Genomic DNA, 18,833 nt, shown 5'->3' with positions numbered 1-18,833 from the left:
GTTTATCCTTATCTGCTGTGAGGAATCAAGAACAGAGGGATGTCGTATACTGTAAAGCTTTATAAATAAAATAAAATGAAATTGAATTTACCACGATGCCTTCTTAAACCAGGCATAATAATAATAATGATAATAATAATTAGCTCCACTTTGACTAGCAGCTACAAAAATGCCATTGACACATCTTGGCCTCACGGGGGAGCCATTGTGCAGGAGTTCTTTCAAGTTACATATTTTAAATTACATTTGTACGACATCAATTTGACACGTTATTGCCAGTTTTACTTACCTGTGTTAAATAAGCCATTTCACCTCTGCTAAAATGTTTTTATTTATTTAAAATCTTTAAATAACCGAACGGCTAATTCACTTCCGCTGCCGGAACTTAAAATTCTGACGTCAGCGGAAGTAAACAAAACACGCCGATAGCGTTCGCTGTTGGAATATGGTGAAGTAGTCAGTTGGAGCAGGACACTTCTCGTACCGCAGAAAAATATTATATTCGTCAGTACACAACAATGTCTTCAGTTCAGTTTTTGAGAGGGTTTATTAACGAGAGACTAACTGCTGCTGCTGAAGAAATATTCGGAGTTTTTGAGAAAACTATCGTTGAGTATGAAGAAGAAATCGACTGTCAGCGCAGACTGTTGGAAAGCTGGAAACCTGAAATGACGTTACAAGCGACAGGTATGTAAACTACCCAGGGATTATAATAGTTTAAATACATATCTGTATTTACTTGCTGTCATGTCTGTATTTTCTTTAACCACAGTAGTATCCTATTTTTGATCTCAGTCCCCACAGAGCTCCCACAGCAACATGTCTGTAAGGAGGAGGAGGTCGTCACTGACCAACAGCTCTGTATTGGGGAGAGGAACTTCAGTGTGGACCAAGAGGAGCCAGAGCCTCCGGAGATTAAAGAGGAAGAGGAGGCAGTCCATGTAACGGTGAGTGTAACTTGGTCTTACTCTGGTTCTCTCTTTATACTTTATTCTTTGTAGTGTGATATGGGAGTACCACAGAACTTATAAGACATGTACACCATAATATGATGTACAAAAGGTACAGATCTGTGCATACCATTAACCAGAATGCAGGAAACTGAGTGTCAGGTGCTCGAAATTTTCTAGTGGATGACCCCCAGTCCACTGTTTCTTATGCCCCCCCCCCCCCCCAGTGTTCAAATGAAACTTACTACCTTGGCTGTCATGCAAATTTATCAACAATTTAGGAATGAAAAACAATAAGTTTACTCTATTTTCCTGTGAAAGACACAAACGTTTTTATCTCAAACAAAATATGACAAATCACAAAAGCGGAATTATGAGGTTTTCTTGCAATGACAACATGTGGAACAAACATTTAACGAAGCCGTTCTGGTGCGGAAATCAACAGCACACGCACAGCCATTATCAGTATTGTGTTATGCAACTGCAAACATTTAATTCTGTGTAACAAAATGTAGAAAAATTACAATCTAAAATAATTGCTAGTATACCTTAGAGCTGGGAGCAAGCCAGCAAGTGCATGGCTAGCTTACTAGCATTCGCTCAACATGTAACATGTACATTCATTATGCAGTGTGCTATTATATTGCTCAACTTAAACCATTTGTGCAAAATGCTTGCAGAAAGACACCGGCTTCTCCAGGTGTACTTAAGTGTAGGCAACCTGTTGACACCAAGTCAACAAGAGAGAAAAATGGACTGAGTTTTAATGTGAATGACCATAATAACAGAATTGGGGCATCTGTGGCCAGTTAAAAATTTGAGTCAGAAAAATACACTGGCTGCTGATTGAGTAACAGTGAGGGGTACAGTGTTCCAAAAGGGAATGCTTGTTTTGCTTGGGAACAGTTGTGAAGAACTTCAAATTTGAAAAATTAAATTAATGATTGTTCAACATGTTTGTTTACTTTGTCTCAGAGAAGCACACCTCTGTGCAGTTGAGGGACACTGTCCATGTTTCCTTCAATTATTTTAAAAATCACTAAGATAGATTATGCACTCATTCATAAGGAAAAAATATCCCAGCTTTTATAGTTGAACATTTTTGCACTACAAACCCCAGTAAACTGTGCAGGCAAAAATTAAAAAAAATTAATTGTAAACAAGAGGAAATGTTAAATTAACCCTGATATTAATTTGATGTCATATCGCCCGGCCCTATGCACATTTCTTTTGTGTTTCCAGCAGACTTTGGAGCGCATTGCTTCCAGTAAAATATTTTGAAGCTTCATGGCAATAATCTGGAGACAATTTTTTTTAATCAAACTGTTCGATTAACTAATTTGCGACAGCCCTAGATGTGGGGAGCAGGAAATACTTGTCTTCGTCTTCATTTATAAAGAAGCCAATACATCATATCCTTTTCAATATGTGTTGTCTCTAAAAGTTTGATCAAAAATTTTTTTAAACGTAAACTAAGTCACAATAAATCATCATATCAAATGACAGTATTTATTGACATATCGTCCTTACTGTCCATGATCCTCTGCACATATATCGCTACACTTAAGGGTTTTAGTAACAATAAAAAAATATATATTCAGGTCTCTGACAGATATGACATACAAGTGTATGATTATTGTTCCTTTTTTTTTTTTTTTTTTTAAGAGAATGAATTGGCAGGAAATTCAAGATGCAGTCTTATCATCTCTTCCGTTCCTCACTGATGAGACGTTGACCTCTCTGCTGGAGAGCTTAGAGGAACTTGGCATTGAGAGTAAAAATGACATGCAGTTTCTCCAAGAGAATGATCTTGAGAAGTACCTCACACCACTCCAGCGCCGAAAACTTGTGAACGACTGGAAGCATAAAGGTGAAACAGAATGATAATGAACAGGGTAATAAATTATCTGTAGATGTTTATTTAGATTAGAAAACAGAGCTTGAATTAATTCTCATTTCTTCCTTTTACATGCCCAAACTGAACTGGACTATTTAACTGATCCCTAATCTGGGACTAGACGTAATCCGTGTGTGAGAAACCACTTCATTATATCTCTATTATGGCTGGGTTAAAATAATCGATTCATCCAATTCAAATTGATCTTCATATGAATGACCCAATATCGATTTTTAAAATCTGCGATCAGTCTTTTAATATAAGTTTTTCCCCCATGGATTTGTGAAGCTTTAACCCTCTTAGTTTTGTCCTTAGTAAATGGGCCCTGACGCTTATTCATTAACGACTGTAGTATTGAGAAACTCCGATGTTACCGGATCTTTTATCTGTAACAGTTAGCTTACTTTTTACGGTTTAGCACAGTTTGGCTCGTATCTTCAAATTTCCCAGGCGGTGACTCTCCTCAGCAGCAGAGGGAGGAGCAGAGAGGACAGGAGGACTGTTACTGACGGATTCTTTATTCTTTCTAAACTTCACTCAGTGTTGTGATGTCAGGAATATGATTTACTTTATTGACATTTTAGATTTGTTTCCAGTGAGATAGTGTTGATAGTGTGACATTGCTGTTTTAATATTACCGTTGCTGCTTAAGAAAGAACATTTAGTTATAAAATCCTGTTCTGAATTTATTCTTTTTTTTTATTGTAATTGAAATATCCCCAGTCCAATCGATATTGAATCAGGACCTGATTGACCTGTGAATTGAAATTGAATCGATCGATTTAAGAACTCAGTGGGGATACCCAGCCTTAGTATCTATAGTCACCAGTGCTTTCCCTCTGCCTTTGTACTTGTCCTTCAGAAATTTAAAAGGCTAGTTAAAGGTTCCTACACAACAGTGCTGTTGAGTAGGGTTGGGTATTTGCATGACTCTCACAATTAGATTTTGAATACTTTGGGTCATGATTTGAATAAAATATTATATACACATTATATATGACTGAAACCAACAGAATAGACACATTAAAATGAATTGGTCTGTATGATACATTATGTGAATATGTGCACATTAATGACTGCATGCACACTGCATTCTTGATATAAGGATGGATCAAATTCAATTTACTTGATTTTTTTTCTTGCGTTTAAACAAAGGGAAGCTCTAAAATAACACAGGCTACATATGTCTAAACTCTATTTGGTTCTGAAAAAGTAAAAATGAAATGTATTGGTTTATATATTTATTTTCACTAGTAAGTAGGGGTGGAAGAAATAATTATCACTAAAATCATGGCCCTGCCTTCTTCCAGTTCTGCATCAGTGCCCATAATTTAACAGTTAGAGCAGGTTTCTGTGTTATTAATGTTTTTTTCTGGCACTGTATGCTAATTTTTAAACCCTCCAACTTTAACTGGAATAAATCCTATTGACTGACATTTTAAACACAAAGTGTAACAATTATACTTTGTGGTAGAAATAATCAGAATTCACATGTTAAATAAACAATTGTGATACATCAAGAATTATTTGATAATTGGATAGAATAAGTGTAATTAAATCGTGAGTTCCCCAGTGATTCCCACCCCTACTATTTAGTCTGCCCTTATCTCTGTGATTATGTGTGTTATTTGTTTAATTTCATGTCTGTGTGTTTTTTCTCCCAGAACACAGCCCAGTCAACTCAAATTCAGACGCTGTTGCCTCCCTTCCCCTTTCCATGAACTCCCCATTCACCCTGAGCATCCCAACCCTGAGTATTCAAAGCACGCAGGAAATGTCTGTAACCGCTCTTCCCAGCAGACCATGGCATACCAACTTCAGAGTCGACTGGGACAGAATGCCAGCAGGGATCCAGAGAGCAGTGCTTGGTCTCAAAAGACCATCACCACAAGACAGAAGACAGATGGTAAAGGTCGTGGTGGATCAGATGCGTGAACATGATCTCAATCCATCAAGAGCTGTTTGCCATAATATAATTCGGGGTATCATTAGAGAGTTTCCGAGAAGTTTCGCTGATGTTGATCAAAATGGAGAGTTTGTGGGAGATGGCTGCAGCTCCCTCCTCATGCAAATAAAAGCAAGAGTGGAGTACAAGAACCGCAACAGCACATGTGCACGGCGGAGACGAGAGAGAGGTTCCAAGTCCCAGGGAGAAAAACTATCAAGAAGCCCAGTGGACCAGTACGGCTGTGTGAGGTGGGAACCTTTAAACCTCCCACCAGGGGAAACGGAGGTGACACTAGAGGACATGAGGAGGCAATGGTGACCCTCCACTCAGAGGAAGGAATGGACGGGACAGAAAAGGCAGTGAAGTTGCTTGAAAAAACGTACGCAATACTTCGCCGATACCTAAACATGATACCTCCACCCGCCATATTGGATGTAAAAAAAAATGGCCTTATCTGTTTACTCAGAGGGGCATGTTCTCCCATTTCCTTCAACTGACAGACATCTCCATCCTCGCCAAGCTACCAGAGGCCATAGAGCGAAAAGACGATATAATCCTAAAGTTCTGCCTCAAACTCAACAAGAACGTGGGAGTTCAAGAGGTCCTTGCTAAGTATGAGCCAAACACAAGTCAAGACAAGGCCATGTGCATTATACTTCTCCTGCTGGCCTACTTCAAAGAAGCAAGGGATGCGAACATCGTTCAGGCTGACGTAGGTTCACTCTCAAATGCTGGGCCTCTTGCAGACTAAGGCCGCGATCACACAGAAAGCATTTTGCAGGTTGCAGAACGCGAATTGAATGCCACTGGTGAAAATATGCTTGCTGCAGCTGTGCCTTTTTATTGTTGCCAGGCAACCACGGACTCACCTCCTTATTCTAACCTTCCAGTGTAATCTATCAATTGTTTATTTATTTCAGTTACGTGACGGTAATTAGTGTCTAGTTCCTAAAATGTTCAGGCAGAGGGTACTTGCTGTAGCTCTGGTTGAAGGTGAGAGGCTGTCAGTTAATAGTTTGTTGGGCACAGGGAAACAGAGACCTATGGGGGTACATGAGACCCTAAAAAAGAGGTTGGATCATGGGAAGTACCACCAGTTGGTCCAGGAGCTTCGCCTCCATGATGGCTGTTTCCAGGCATGTTTTAGGATGACTCAGGGGCAGTGTGACAACCTACAGTCTATTGTTGGGCCGTATAGCTCTGGGTATCCAGCAACAGCTACCACCAGTTTCTCCTCCACTGTTTACGAACTGTAAAACTTGTTGTCGTGACCACCACAGAAGGCCCGCCTCTCAAATCATCCAATTGGACAATGGGAAAAAATGAAATGATGAAAGGCTTTTTTTACTGCTCTGAGTTTTTTTAATTTGAGGAGTTCAGAGTGCTCTGGCAAAAACGCCAGGTGCTTAGAGCACAGAAATATGAGGTGCATCGCAACGCAAGTACACGCGAGCAAGAAGCTTCATTCTCATTAAACACAATTAAAAAAAACGGCGCCTCCAGCTGCTAAAAGACTTTCTGTGTGATCAGGGCCTAATTCTATCCCCATTGCTTACTTGCAGACTTTGTTTTCTATACACACAATGTGATATTTATGATAGCATTGAAATATTGTATTTTAAAAGTGCTGCAGGAATGAGTCCTTAAACCCAGGAATGAGTTAGCGTTTTACCACTCCCAGTTTCCTTGTCTTGAAGTCAGTGATTTTTTTTGAATGGGTTCTCGGTTAGATGCCTGAAATAAGGTCTGTGGTTAACACAAGCTTAAGAGACTTTCACATTTTGTTCCACAACATAAAATATATTTTGAAGCTTTTACACGTCTTAAAATAGGCAATTGCTTCGTGGCTTAATGAAACTACAGAATGTCATGTGGTTTTGATGTTAGTCCTGCAACCGTAGGGTTTGTTTATAGCCTAATGTTAGCTTTTACTTCTGGTGATTGCATTCACGCTTCACAAATCATAATTTGCAAGATTATCTTGCTGAACAAAACTTGTAAACATCATAAACTCTTATTTGCCAAATGTCTTATTTTCTACAGTCATTCAAAATCCTATGGTCTTTTTGACAAGGGAACCAGATCAGTGCTAACTTCCATGTTAGCCCACAAAACAGTGTGATCCCTGCAGCACTCTTACTAAGATTTCCAATTTGAAATGAGGACATTTTGTGAAATAAGCACAGAACTTTCTAGTTTAACAAGCCGTCAATAAGGACTATTTAGCATAACAGTTATATGTTCAATTAATTAGATGCTTTCTGGCCACTTTTTAAGTCAAAGAAATAATTGAAGGTATGCTTGAACTCTTATTTTCCAGCCGTCAGCCACAGCTGCCGATATCCAGAGGACCCTCAGCTTACCCAGCACCCCTCGGTTGATTGTATCAGGTATGTTAAAGGCATGTCTTCCTTTTTCTTTCATGATGTTTGTGTTAGTTTATATTTTCCCCCAGTCATTACAGTACTTACTGGGGAAATAGTTTAAACCCTAATAAAGTACAGAAACAAGCTTGGCTTAGTATCAGAGTAATATGGTATAGCACAGGATTTTAAAATCACATTGTGTCACTTTCGGTACCATCAAAAAAAGAGACAATTCCTCTTATATTAACCTGATGTAGCCTAAAAGAAATCCTGTGTTGATATATTGGGATAATATGAAACCACTTTGCCCCAAAACACTGCAACAGGAAAGAAAACCAGCTGAATCTTTATTATGTTTGTCTCAGGTGAGGTGATGAAGCCAAGGGCCTGGATGCTTTCAATCGAAGGCCAAGTGGTCATGGGACCACAAGCCAACTTTGTCAATGGGATCGCTGCTCTCTTCGTTAGTTACTACAACTTCAACCTGCAGTATCCTGAGGAGGCCTCGTGCACCCTCGAGTTCATCCAAAGGTACCGTAAAACGCAGCAAGACACAAAGTGCTACTTGCTTGTAGGCTTTGACAGGATCCATGTTTTTAAGACCACAATACACTCAGATTTTCCTGGGTGATATGTTATTGATAGTATTTACTAAATGATGTTTCGGAAGATGTGCGAGGGCTGTCTTTGACAAAGTAAATCACAGTCAACTAAAAGTCATAGTTCTTATTCTTGATAGTTGCCAGATTTTACCCAAGTCAACTCTCAATAACTGTCCAACTAAATGAATGAAAAACTGATACAGTAATACACTTGTGTGCCACAATTTTACAGCAACATCACTTAAACCAGGGGTGTCCAAACTTTCTAATGGAGGCCAGATTAGATAATGGGAAAAAACCTGGGGGCCAAGTGCTTCTTCCATGATATGGGTTCACACACATACAAATGAGACAAACGCAAACCGTTTCATTTCTCAGTGAAAAAAAAAAGCAACTTTTACACCGGCCCTGAAAGTGGTGGCCCTCGCTGTCGACCTAATGCTTCTTTGCTGTGGCCATGTCTAGTACCTAGCAGGAAATGTCTGCTGCTGGTTAACCAGTCATTTGCTTATTCGCCATCTGTTTATGAAAATACATTAGCTCCTTGTATGTAGTTCCTACTTGGTGCATGTCTACAAACTGTATGATAGTGTTGCCACTGTAAGGCGAATGGAAAAAAATGCAAATTTAACTTGCTTGAATAACCTGTATTATGTTTTGCATTTTTTGAATAGCAAACCACAGGCTATTTAAAATCAGCCCATGGGCTAATATTGGCCCTCTGGTTAGACTTTGGTCATGCCTGACTTAAATGGTATAGTCACTATCACACTTTGCACAAGCAAACATGCAAACCTAATGTACTGTTTTTTTGTTTTTGTTTTTTAAAAAATTTTTCAGATGCTTTGTGGGCATTAATCCAGAGAAAGGTTCCAAGGCAAAGAAGCAGCGTGGAGGTATGAATTCTCACGTGTGCACCCTCACGAGGAAACTAATGGACCTTGAGTGGATCTTCATGTAGACATTTTTGAACCCTCTGCCACAAATGTAATCTTACTTAATGTACATCAGTCCACTCCATAATACTTTGGGAAATAAAAATGATTAAAAAAAGTCATAGTATAGTATGGCATAAAAAACATGCCCCAAAAAAAAAAAAATTAGTCATAGTATGCCATAAAAATAGAAATAAAAAAGGGTTAGGAACACAATGACAAAAAGTCATATTATAGTATGCCATGATAACCATGTTAATAAGTCATAGCATATTAAGAAATAAAAGTATGATTAAAAAAAGTCAGTGTAAATGATGACATAAAAAATGTGATGAAAAAGCCATAAGTATAGTGTGCTATAAAAAAACGTGATGAAAAGTTATAGTATAGTATGTTATCAAAACCCATGAAAAAAGCGTCACAGTATAGTATGTTGTCCCAAATGATGAAAAAAGGCATAGTATATGCATGTCGTCCCAAATCATGAAAAAATGTCATAGTATAGTATGTCGTCCAAAATCATGAAAAAAAGTCATAGTATAGCATGTCGTCCCAAATCATGAAAAAAAGTCATAGAATATAGGATGTCGTCCCAAATCATGAAAAAATGTCATAGTATAGCATGTCGTCCCAAATCAAGAAAAAGACATAGTATAGCATGTCGTCCCAAATCATGAAAAAAAGTCATAGTATAGTATGTCGTTCCAAATCATGAAAAAAAGTCATAGTATAGTATGTCATCCCAAATCATGAAAAAATGTCATAGTATAGTATGTCGTTCCAAATCATGAAAAACGGTCATAGTATAGTATGTTGTTCCAAATGATGAAAAAAAGTCATAGTATGTTGTTCCAAATCATGAAAAAAAAATTCATAGTATAGCATGTTGTCCCAAATCATGAAAAAAAATCATAGTATAGTATGTTGTTCCAAATCATGAAAAAAAAGTCATAGTATAGTATGTTGTTCCAAATCATGAAAAAAAAAATCATAGTATAGCATGTCTTTCCAAATCATGAAAAAAAGTCATAGTATACTATGTTGTTCCAAATCATGAAAAAAAAGTCATAGTATAGCATGTCGTCCCAAATCATGAAAAAACAGTCATAGTATAGTATGTCGTCCCAAATCATGAAAAAATGTCATAGTATAGTATGTTGTTCCAAATCATGAAAAAAGTCATAGTATAGTATGTTGTTCCAAATCATGAAAAAAAAGTCATAGTATAGTATGTCGTCCCAAATCATGAAAAAAAGTCATAGTATAGCATGTCGTTCCAAATCATGAAAAAAAGACATAGTATGTCGTTCCAAATCATGAAAAAAAAGTCATAGTATAGTATGTTGTTCCAAATCATGAAAAAAAAGTCATAGTATAGTATGTTGTTCCAAATCATGAAAAAAAAGTCATAGTATAGCATGTTGTCCCAAATCATGGAAAAAAGTCATAGTATAGTATGTCATCCCAAATCATGGAAAAAAGTCATAGTATAGTATGTCGTTCCAAATCATGAAAAAAAGTCATAGTATGTTGTTCCAAATGATGAAAAAAAATTCATAGTATAGTATGTCTTTCCAAATCATGAAAAAAAGTCATAGTATAGTATGTTGTTCCAAATCATGAAAAAAAAGTCATAGTATAGTATGTTGTTCCAAATCATGAAAAAAAATTCATAGTATAGCATGTCGTTCCAAATCATGAAAAAAATTTATAGTATAGCATGTCTTTCCAAATCATGAAAAAAAAGTCATAGTATAGCATGTTGTCCCAAATCATGAAAAAACAGTCATAGTATAGTATGTCGTCCCAAATCATGAAAAAAAGTCATAGTATAGCATGTTGTTCCAAATCATGAAAAAAAGTCATAGTATAGTATGTTGTTCCAAATCATGAAAAAAAGTCATAGTATAGTATGTTGTCCCAAATCATGAAAAAAAGTCATAGTATGTCATCCCAAATCATGGAAAAAAGTCATAGTATAGCATGTCATCCCAAATCAAGAAAAAGACATAGTATAGCATGTCGTCCCAAATGATGAAAAAAAGTCATAGTATAGTATAGTATGTCGTCCCAAATCAAGAAAAAGACATAGTATAGCATGTCATTCCAAATCATGAAAAAAAGTCATAGTATAGTATGTGGTCCAAAATCATGAACAAAAGTCGTAATGTAGTATGTTGTTCCAAATCATGAAGAAAAGTCATAGTATAGTATGTCGTCCCAAATCATGAAAAAAAGTCATAGTATGTCGTTCCAAATCATGAAAAAAAGTCATAGTATAGTATGTTGTTCCAAATCATGAAAAAAAAGTGGTAGTATAGTATGTCGTCCCAAATCATGAAAAAATGTCATAGTATAGTATGTCGTTCCAAATCATGAAAAAAAGTCATAGTATAGTATGTTGTTCCAAATCATGAAAAAAAGTCATAGTATAGCATGTTGTCCCAAATCATGAAAAAAAGTCATAGTATGTTGTTCCAAATGATGAAAAAAAGTCATAGTATAGTATGTCGTTCCAAATGATGAAAAAAAGTCATAGTATAGTATGTCATTCCAAATCATGAAAAAAAAGTCATAGTATAGCATGTCGTTCCAAATCATGAAAAAAAGTCATAGTATAGCATGTTGTCCCAAATCATGAAAAAAAGTCATAGTATAGTTTGTCGTCCCAAATCATGAAACAGTCATAGTATAGTATGTCATTCCAAATCATGAAAAAAAGTCATAGTATAGTATGTTGTTCCAAATCATGAAAAAAAGTCATAGTATAGCATGTCGTTCCAAATCATGAAAGAAGTCATAGTATAGCATGTTGTCCCAAATCATGAAAAAAAGTCATAGTATAGTATGTCGTCCAAAATCATGAAAAAATGTCATAGTATAGTATGTCGTTCCAAATCATGAAAAAAAAGTCATAGTATAGTATGTCGTTCCAAATCATGAAAAAAAAGTCATAGTATAGCATGTCGTTCCAAATCATGAAAAAAAGTCATAGTATAGCATGTCGTCCCAAATCATGGAAAAAAGTCATAGTATAGTTTGTCATCCCAAATCATGAAAAAAGTCATAGTATAGTATGTCATTCCAAATCATGAAAAAAGTCATAGTATAGTATGTCATTCCAAATCATGAAAAAAAAGTCATAGCATAGCATGTCGTTCCAAATCATGAAAAAAAAGTCATAGTATAGCATGTTGTCCCAAATCATGAAAAAAAGTCATAGTATAGTTTGTCGTCCCAAATCATGAAACAGTCATAGTATAGTATGTCGTTCCAAATCATGAAAAAAAGTCATAGTATAGCATGTCATCCCAAATCATGAAAAAGTCATAGTATAGTATGTCGTTCCAAATGATGAAAAAAGTCATAGTATAGCATGTTGTCCCAAATCATGAAAAAAAGTCATAGTATAGCATATCATCCCAAATCATGAAAAAGTCATAGTATAGTATGTCGTTCCAAATGATGAAAAAAGTCATTGTATAGCATGTCGTTCCAAATCATGAAAGAAGTCATAGTATAGCATGTTGTCCCAAATCATGAAAAAAAGTCATAGTATAGCATGTCGTTCCAAATCATGAAAAAAAGTCATAGTATAGCATGTCTTTCCAAATCATGAAAAAAAGTCATAGTATAGTTTGTCGTCCCAAATCATGAAAAAAAGTCATAGTATAGTATGTCGTTCCAAATCATGAAAAAAGTCATAGTATAGTATGTTGTTCCAAATCATGAAAAAAAATTCATAGTATAGCATGTCTTTCCAAATCATGAAAAAAAGTCATAGTATAGTATCTTGTTCCAAATCATGAAAAAAAAGTCATAGTATAGTATGTTGTTCCAAATCATGAAAAAAAATTCATAGTATAGCATGTCGTTCCAAATCATGAAAAAAATTCATAGTATAGTATGTTGTTCCAAATCATGAAAAAAAGTCATAGTATAGTATGTCGTTCCAAATCATGAAAAATGGTCATAGTATAGTATGTCGTTCCAAATCATGAAAAAAAGTCAGAGTATGTTGTTCCAAATCATGAAAAAATGTCATAGTATAGTATGTTGTTCCAAATCATGAAAAAAAGTCATAGTATAGTATGTTGTTCCAAATCATGAAAAAAAAGTCATAGTATAGTATGTCGTCCCAAATCATGAAAAAAAGTCATAGTATAGTATGTCGTTCCAAATCATGAAAAAAAAGTCATAGTATAGTATGTTGTTCCAAATCATGAAAAAATGTCATAGTATAGTATGTTGTTCCAAATCATGAAAAAAAATTCATAGTATAGCATGTCTTTCCAAATCATGAAAAAAATTCATAGTATAGCATGTCTTTCCAAATCATGAAAAAAAAGTCATAGTATAGCATGTCGTCCCAAATCATGAAAAAAAGTCATAGTATAGTATGTCGTCCCAAATCATGAAAAAAAGTCATAGTATAGCATGTTGTTCCAAATCATGAAAAAAACGTCATAGTATAGTATGTCGTCCCAAATCATGAAAAAAAGTCATAGTATGTCATCCCAAATCATGGAAAAAAGTCATAGTATAGTATGTCGTTCCAAATCATGAAAAAAAGTCATAGTATGTTGTTCCAAATGATGAAAAAAAGTCATAGTATAGCATGTCATCCCAAATCAAGAAAAAGACATAGTATAGCATGTCGTCCCAAATGATGAAAAAAAGTCATAGTATAGTATGTCGTCCCAAATCAAGAAAAAGACATAGTATAGCATGTCATTCCAAATCATGAAAAAAAGTCATAGTATAGTATGTGGTCCAAAATCATGAACAAGTCGTAATATAGTATGTTGTTCCAAATCATGAAGAAAAGTCATAGTATAGTATGTCGTCCCAAATCATGAAAAAAAGTCATAGTATGTCGTTCCAAATCATGAAAAAAAGTCATAGTATAGTATGTTGTTCCAAATCATGAAAAAAAGTCATAGTATAGCATGTTGTCCCAAATCATGGAAAAAAGTCATAGTATAGTATGTCGTTCCAAATCATGAAAAAAAGTCATAGTATGTTGTTCCAAATGATGAAAAAAAGTCATAGTATAGTATGTCGTTCCAAATCATGAAAAAAAGTCATAGTATAGTATGTCATTCCAAATCATGAAAAAAAAGTCATAGTATAGCATGTTGTCCCAAATCATGAAAAAAAGTCATAGTATAGTTTGTCGTCCCAAATCATGAAACAGTCATAGTATAGTATGTCATTCCAAATCATGAAAAAAAGTCATAGTATAGTATGTTGTTCCAAATCATGAAAAAAAGTCATAGTATAGCATGTCATCCCAAATCATGAAAAAGTCATAGTATAGTATGTCGTTCCAAATGATGAAAAAAGTCATAGTATAGCATGTCGTTCCAAATCATGAAAGAAGTCATAGTATAGCATGTTGTCCCAAATCATGAAAAAAAGTCATAGTATAGTATGTCGTCCAAAATCATGAAAAAATGTCATAGTATAGTATGTCGTTCCAAATCATGAAAAAAAGTCATAGTATAGTATGTCGTTCCAAATCATGAAAAAAAAGTCATAGTATAGCATGTCGTTCCAAATCATGAAAAAAAGTCATAGTATAGCATGTCTTTCCAAATCATGGAAAAAAGTCATAGTATAGTTTGTCATCCCAAATCATGAAAAAAGTCATAGTGTATAGTATGTCATTCCAAATCATGAAAAAAGTCATAGTATAGTATGTCGTTCCAAATCATGAAAAAAATGTCATAGTATAGTATGTCGTTCCAAATCATGGAAAAAAAGTCAAAAATTTGCCGTTCCAAATTATCATCATAGTAAAGCATGCTAGAAATAAATACAAAAAAACCATTGAAATATCACAATACATAATAAAGAAATACACCAACACCCAAAATTCACAGTGGAGAAGAATTTATTTTTATTTCGTACAAAGAAACTTCTCACCAAACAGACAATGTGAAAAATAAATACCTGAGAACAGCAGAACCAGTAGAATGTGAAGTTCAGTTACAAAAATAAGTCAATGAAATCTATTCCTTTTTACACATCCGTAGACACCGTTGCCTTTGTCATGAGAATGACAAACCTACAAAAACAAACACTAGTCATGTGTAGCACACATTCCCATCAGCTGAAAAATCAAACTCTTTCATGTAATGTATGATCCTGTTTCCAAAAAAGCAAAATACACCAACAAATGTAAACATAACAGAGAATCCAAACAGTATCTGAATATTAGCCTTACACATACAAAGAATTGTTAGAACAGGGCTGGGATCAGTTTACTCACAATCAGAAGCAGGAAGTGGGTCAAATTAAAGTATTAATGGACTAATCTTGAATCATTTTCTACTGATTTGAATTTAACAACCCAGCCTTGTTTTTTTTTTCTTTGCACATAGTTGTCCCCTCCAAAATAAGAGCACAGAGAACATTTTACACATTTTTACATTTTTTAACACAATCTATTATTTTATTCTTTTTTGCCTCTTCCACTTACTGCATTAACACACATCTTAGATCTAAAATATATTTAGACATTTATGTTTCTTTTGATAGTTGAAACCTCTCAGTTGATTCACTTTTAAAGATATAGAAACTATATTCAGTAATTTTTTGTGTGGTTTGATTCAATCTGGATAACAAGTGTAAAGTGTGCTTTTTTGGTCATCTTCACTGACACTAAAAATCCTACCCCTTAAATCTTATCTCACAAACAGATACTGTAAGTGGAAGGCACAGTACATTACATTAATACAGCAGCAGAACCCCTAAAATACCTGAAACTGAACTTAAAAAAAATCATACATTTCATTCTCTAAAATCATACGTTTTGCCCCACAAACAATTACAAATACAGAATTAGCAATCTTCAGATGATAAAAACATTAAAAAAAATTGTTCAATATAAATAATCTCTTAATTGTTTCTGCGTGTCACATCCGGAGATCCCTCCTCTGCAGTTATGTGTCAACCACCATGAAATATGTCCAAATACTGCAGGTGAATGTGTAAAACATAGTAAACTCAACAGCCTCTAACATGGATAATCCCTCTGTGTGAAAGAAAAATCAGCAAAGCTCCACCAGATAACTTTATATTAATTAAAAAAAAACAAATCTAAATGAGTCCTGTCAGAGTCATAAGAGTGCACTCACTTAAAGACCTTGAAGCTTCCACACTCCAAAATGTACTTCAGGCTGTTTAAAGTTCTTTAAAGGCACTTTTTCCCCTCACTGTCCACTAGTGAGTTTTCCCTTTATGTTTGTCAGCATCTCTCTGCACCTAGTTCCTTTGGCAAACAAGTAGACAATTATTCTGTTAAATATTCTGTGTAATAGAAAAGCAGGAAACAGGCATTTCACTTCATTGTTGACAGGCTAATCTTTGTGTCTGTCACACTGACAGTGAGGCTGTGAGCCCACCAGGAGCTTCGCTCTGCACTGTAAATGGTTGTAATTCCTGCTAGTCGTCAGGGGAGGGCGATAAATATGTCAGGTCTCTAATTTCCTAACATTTTACTGAGAAGTTTCCTGTAAAGAAACATTTCCTTTGAATAAGAGCTAAGCTAATTATGCAATTATTTCAAATTGGTGTACAAGTTTAAACAGTATAATTCAACACATTACGTATTATTAGTACTTGATTACATGGTTCTTTCCATGACAAACTCTAGGAAATTTCACATAACACAACAGTGGTAAATAAAGGATCCCAGTGGACTTGTGGGTTTCGTCAAATGCAGCTTATCCTTTCCCTTTTTTGGAAGAATGAATTTAGTCTCCTGCCTCTTACTGTGATAACGTGGGGGCAGGTTTAGAAAATGCCACCATACACTAAGTCATTGTAGAGATGTAGCATGGCGTGTGGAGTGTGAGGGTTCAGACTTTGGAGACGTTTGTTTGTGGCAGCTGATAATCTTCGTCTTCGTCGTCAACACTCAGGTCCAACTTCAGGTTATCCAGAGTCTGGCGGATGGTCAGAGTCTCCTTACGCCTGTTAGAGAGACATCGTGCCATCAAAATACTGAAACTGTGAAAGACTGTATATGCAGGGCTCAACAATAAGGATTGCCCGGGGCAAGTAAAACTCAAGGTTGGGCATGTAAACTAACAACTCATTTTAAAACGTGCTCCTTCGGCTCTGATGCAGCGGTCTCTCTGTCTGAAGTCACAGGCACACACTGTAACAATGTCCTGCCCACAGCCCCCATTGATATTATTTTGCGCGACGGACGCTTCATATAATAACATAACAATATACTATTTATGGTGTTATGTCATCGTGTCATGTCTGTCTCTACATGGTCATGCGTTAACAATTCTCCTCTGCTCTCTGTATCGCACACAGCGGAGTTCTGCCACACACACAGGTGAGCACGCTAGAGCGGCTCAGGCTGCATTTTCCTGACCAAACCTGACCCTGAGCCCAGTGCAGTTTGTCAGCTGACAAACTTATTGTTATGGACACTGTGTAAATAACCATCAACAGGGTGCTGTTACGCACAGACAAACAGCTGCTCGCACAGCACTCGTGCTGAGCTTGTGTTGCATTCAGGCGTTGTCACATAAATAACAACTTCCAGCACTTAAATAGGTCACAGCATAAAACAGTAGCATGTCATGTGACTTTTTACATTTGTTATATTCAAAAAAATTGTTTGTTCCTAAATCTTGACACATCTTACTGTGCACAAATGTACTGTGTATACTTAGTCCTAAAGAGCCCTTCTGGTGCCAGTAGATACATAGAAACATCCCAGCAGGCTGTGCTTTGCAAGCATACAAAAAAGTTTCACGCATGTGAAAATTATTTTTCATGTGTGTGCTTCACCTCCGCTGCTACAACTCCATCCTAGGGGAAACACTGCTGTGTGCGTTTTGTGCAACAGGTGGATGTGGTAGTCTACTGGTAGAGTAGAGAGAGAGCTAAGTAGCGTTGAAGTACAGTAGAGCAGGGCAGAGAGATGGAAGCAAAATATATTAAACCTGGTGTTAATACAGCAGAACTGGAGAGAGGGGTGAAAAATAAATAGAGGTGGGCATGGCTCAAGTAGGACGCAAAATTATAGATGGAGAACGATAGACAAATTTTTCACTTTAAGCCCTGAGACTGTCATTTTTGTGTAGGAATTAAGTTACAATACATGACATGTGTTGTTTTAATTAATAAATACAGTGTGAATAAAGATTACATAACATAATAATAACTGCAGTCTTTGGGCAAGTAGATCTGACCAACTTGCCCGACCGGGCAAGTGGAAAAAAAAAACGGTTGAACCCTGACATGTATTTGTGCCTTTAATGTAGTGGAAACTAATCTGCATGGCTACAGAAAACACACATTTCAGAGTGGTTGGCAGGTGTTACCAAGAGAAAATCTACAAAATTCCACAACAAATATGAGTGCATGTGTTTGTGCGTACTTTGTCTGCAGGTGCTGGTCGAGCAGCTGCCTCTGCAGCCGGCTGTTCGTCTCCCTCTCCTCTGCCAGCTCTCTCTGGGTGTGGCGGTACTGTGCCTCTCTCCTGCTCGCCTCCTCCTCTGCCTCGTTCAACTGACGCTTCAGAGAGCGCATCCTCTGGGTGATCTGCAGGACCAATCAGAGAGCCACGTTTAGTTTGGATAGACAGCACTTGACCTTGACTGATGACTGCTGCTGTTCACTGACCTCAGTGCTGTGACCTGTGTGTTAATGCCTCCCTGCAAAACTAAATTAATTCGGGGATACTAAGAAAGTTTAATCTCTCATCTCATTTGCTCTGGTTAAATATAATAATTTGCAAGTACTGTTATAGCCTATAAAAATAGTTATTACCTCCATTTGGGTTTGTCTTGAAGTTCTGTTTTTTTACTTGCACTTTCTTGCCTTTGGTATGTGTGATAATCTCAGAGGCCTTACAATGTGTTCACTACCCCAAGAAGAATTTTATTTTTGTAAATGTAAAAAATGTAGATTTTGTTCGTTTACTTCAGTCATTCTGCTGTTCTCTGCTACTAACCAAGAAAGGAAAAGTCATTGTCATGTTATAGCCTTGTTATATTTATATTTAATAAAAGTCTAAGCTTCAGTGCCCTCAATGTTGTGTCCTTGTGGTATCCAATGTCAATGTTTTCATGGTATTGAATTGAAGTTAGGAATTCTAGTATCT

General features: G+C 36.1%; 1 protein-coding gene and 1 pseudogene across 2 annotated transcripts in view; one reads left to right on the top strand and one right to left on the bottom strand.

Annotated features, from left to right (window-relative positions):
• The first annotated feature begins 439 nt into the window (after positions 1-439).
• Positions 440-18,249, top strand: LOC117269690 (uncharacterized; annotated as a pseudogene). The gene is made up of 8 exons (XR_013488163.1): positions 440-687; positions 796-947; positions 2,616-2,820; positions 4,512-5,507; positions 7,116-7,185; positions 7,527-7,692; positions 8,604-8,750; positions 18,119-18,249. The product of XR_013488163.1 is annotated as an uncharacterized LOC117269690 (transcript).
• The window catches only part of LOC117269689 (uncharacterized), an 88,364-nt gene continuing 84,107 nt past the window's right edge, over positions 14,577-18,833 (bottom strand). The window contains exons 24-25 of the mRNA XM_078162363.1: positions 18,108-18,271; positions 14,577-16,678 (exon numbers count right to left, since the gene is read on the bottom strand). Of these exons, the coding sequence (XP_078018489.1) occupies positions 16,564-16,678; positions 18,108-18,271 (279 nt within the window). The 3' untranslated portion in view covers positions 14,577-16,563. The remainder of the gene's footprint in view (positions 16,679-18,107; positions 18,272-18,833) is intronic.

The sequence above is a fragment of the Epinephelus lanceolatus genome, chromosome 19 (genome assembly GCF_041903045.1).
Source record: "Epinephelus lanceolatus isolate andai-2023 chromosome 19, ASM4190304v1, whole genome shotgun sequence".
In the NCBI taxonomy this organism is placed as follows: domain Eukaryota; kingdom Metazoa; phylum Chordata; class Actinopteri; order Perciformes; family Serranidae; genus Epinephelus; species Epinephelus lanceolatus.
This window is presented reverse-complemented; position numbering and strand designations above follow the sequence as displayed.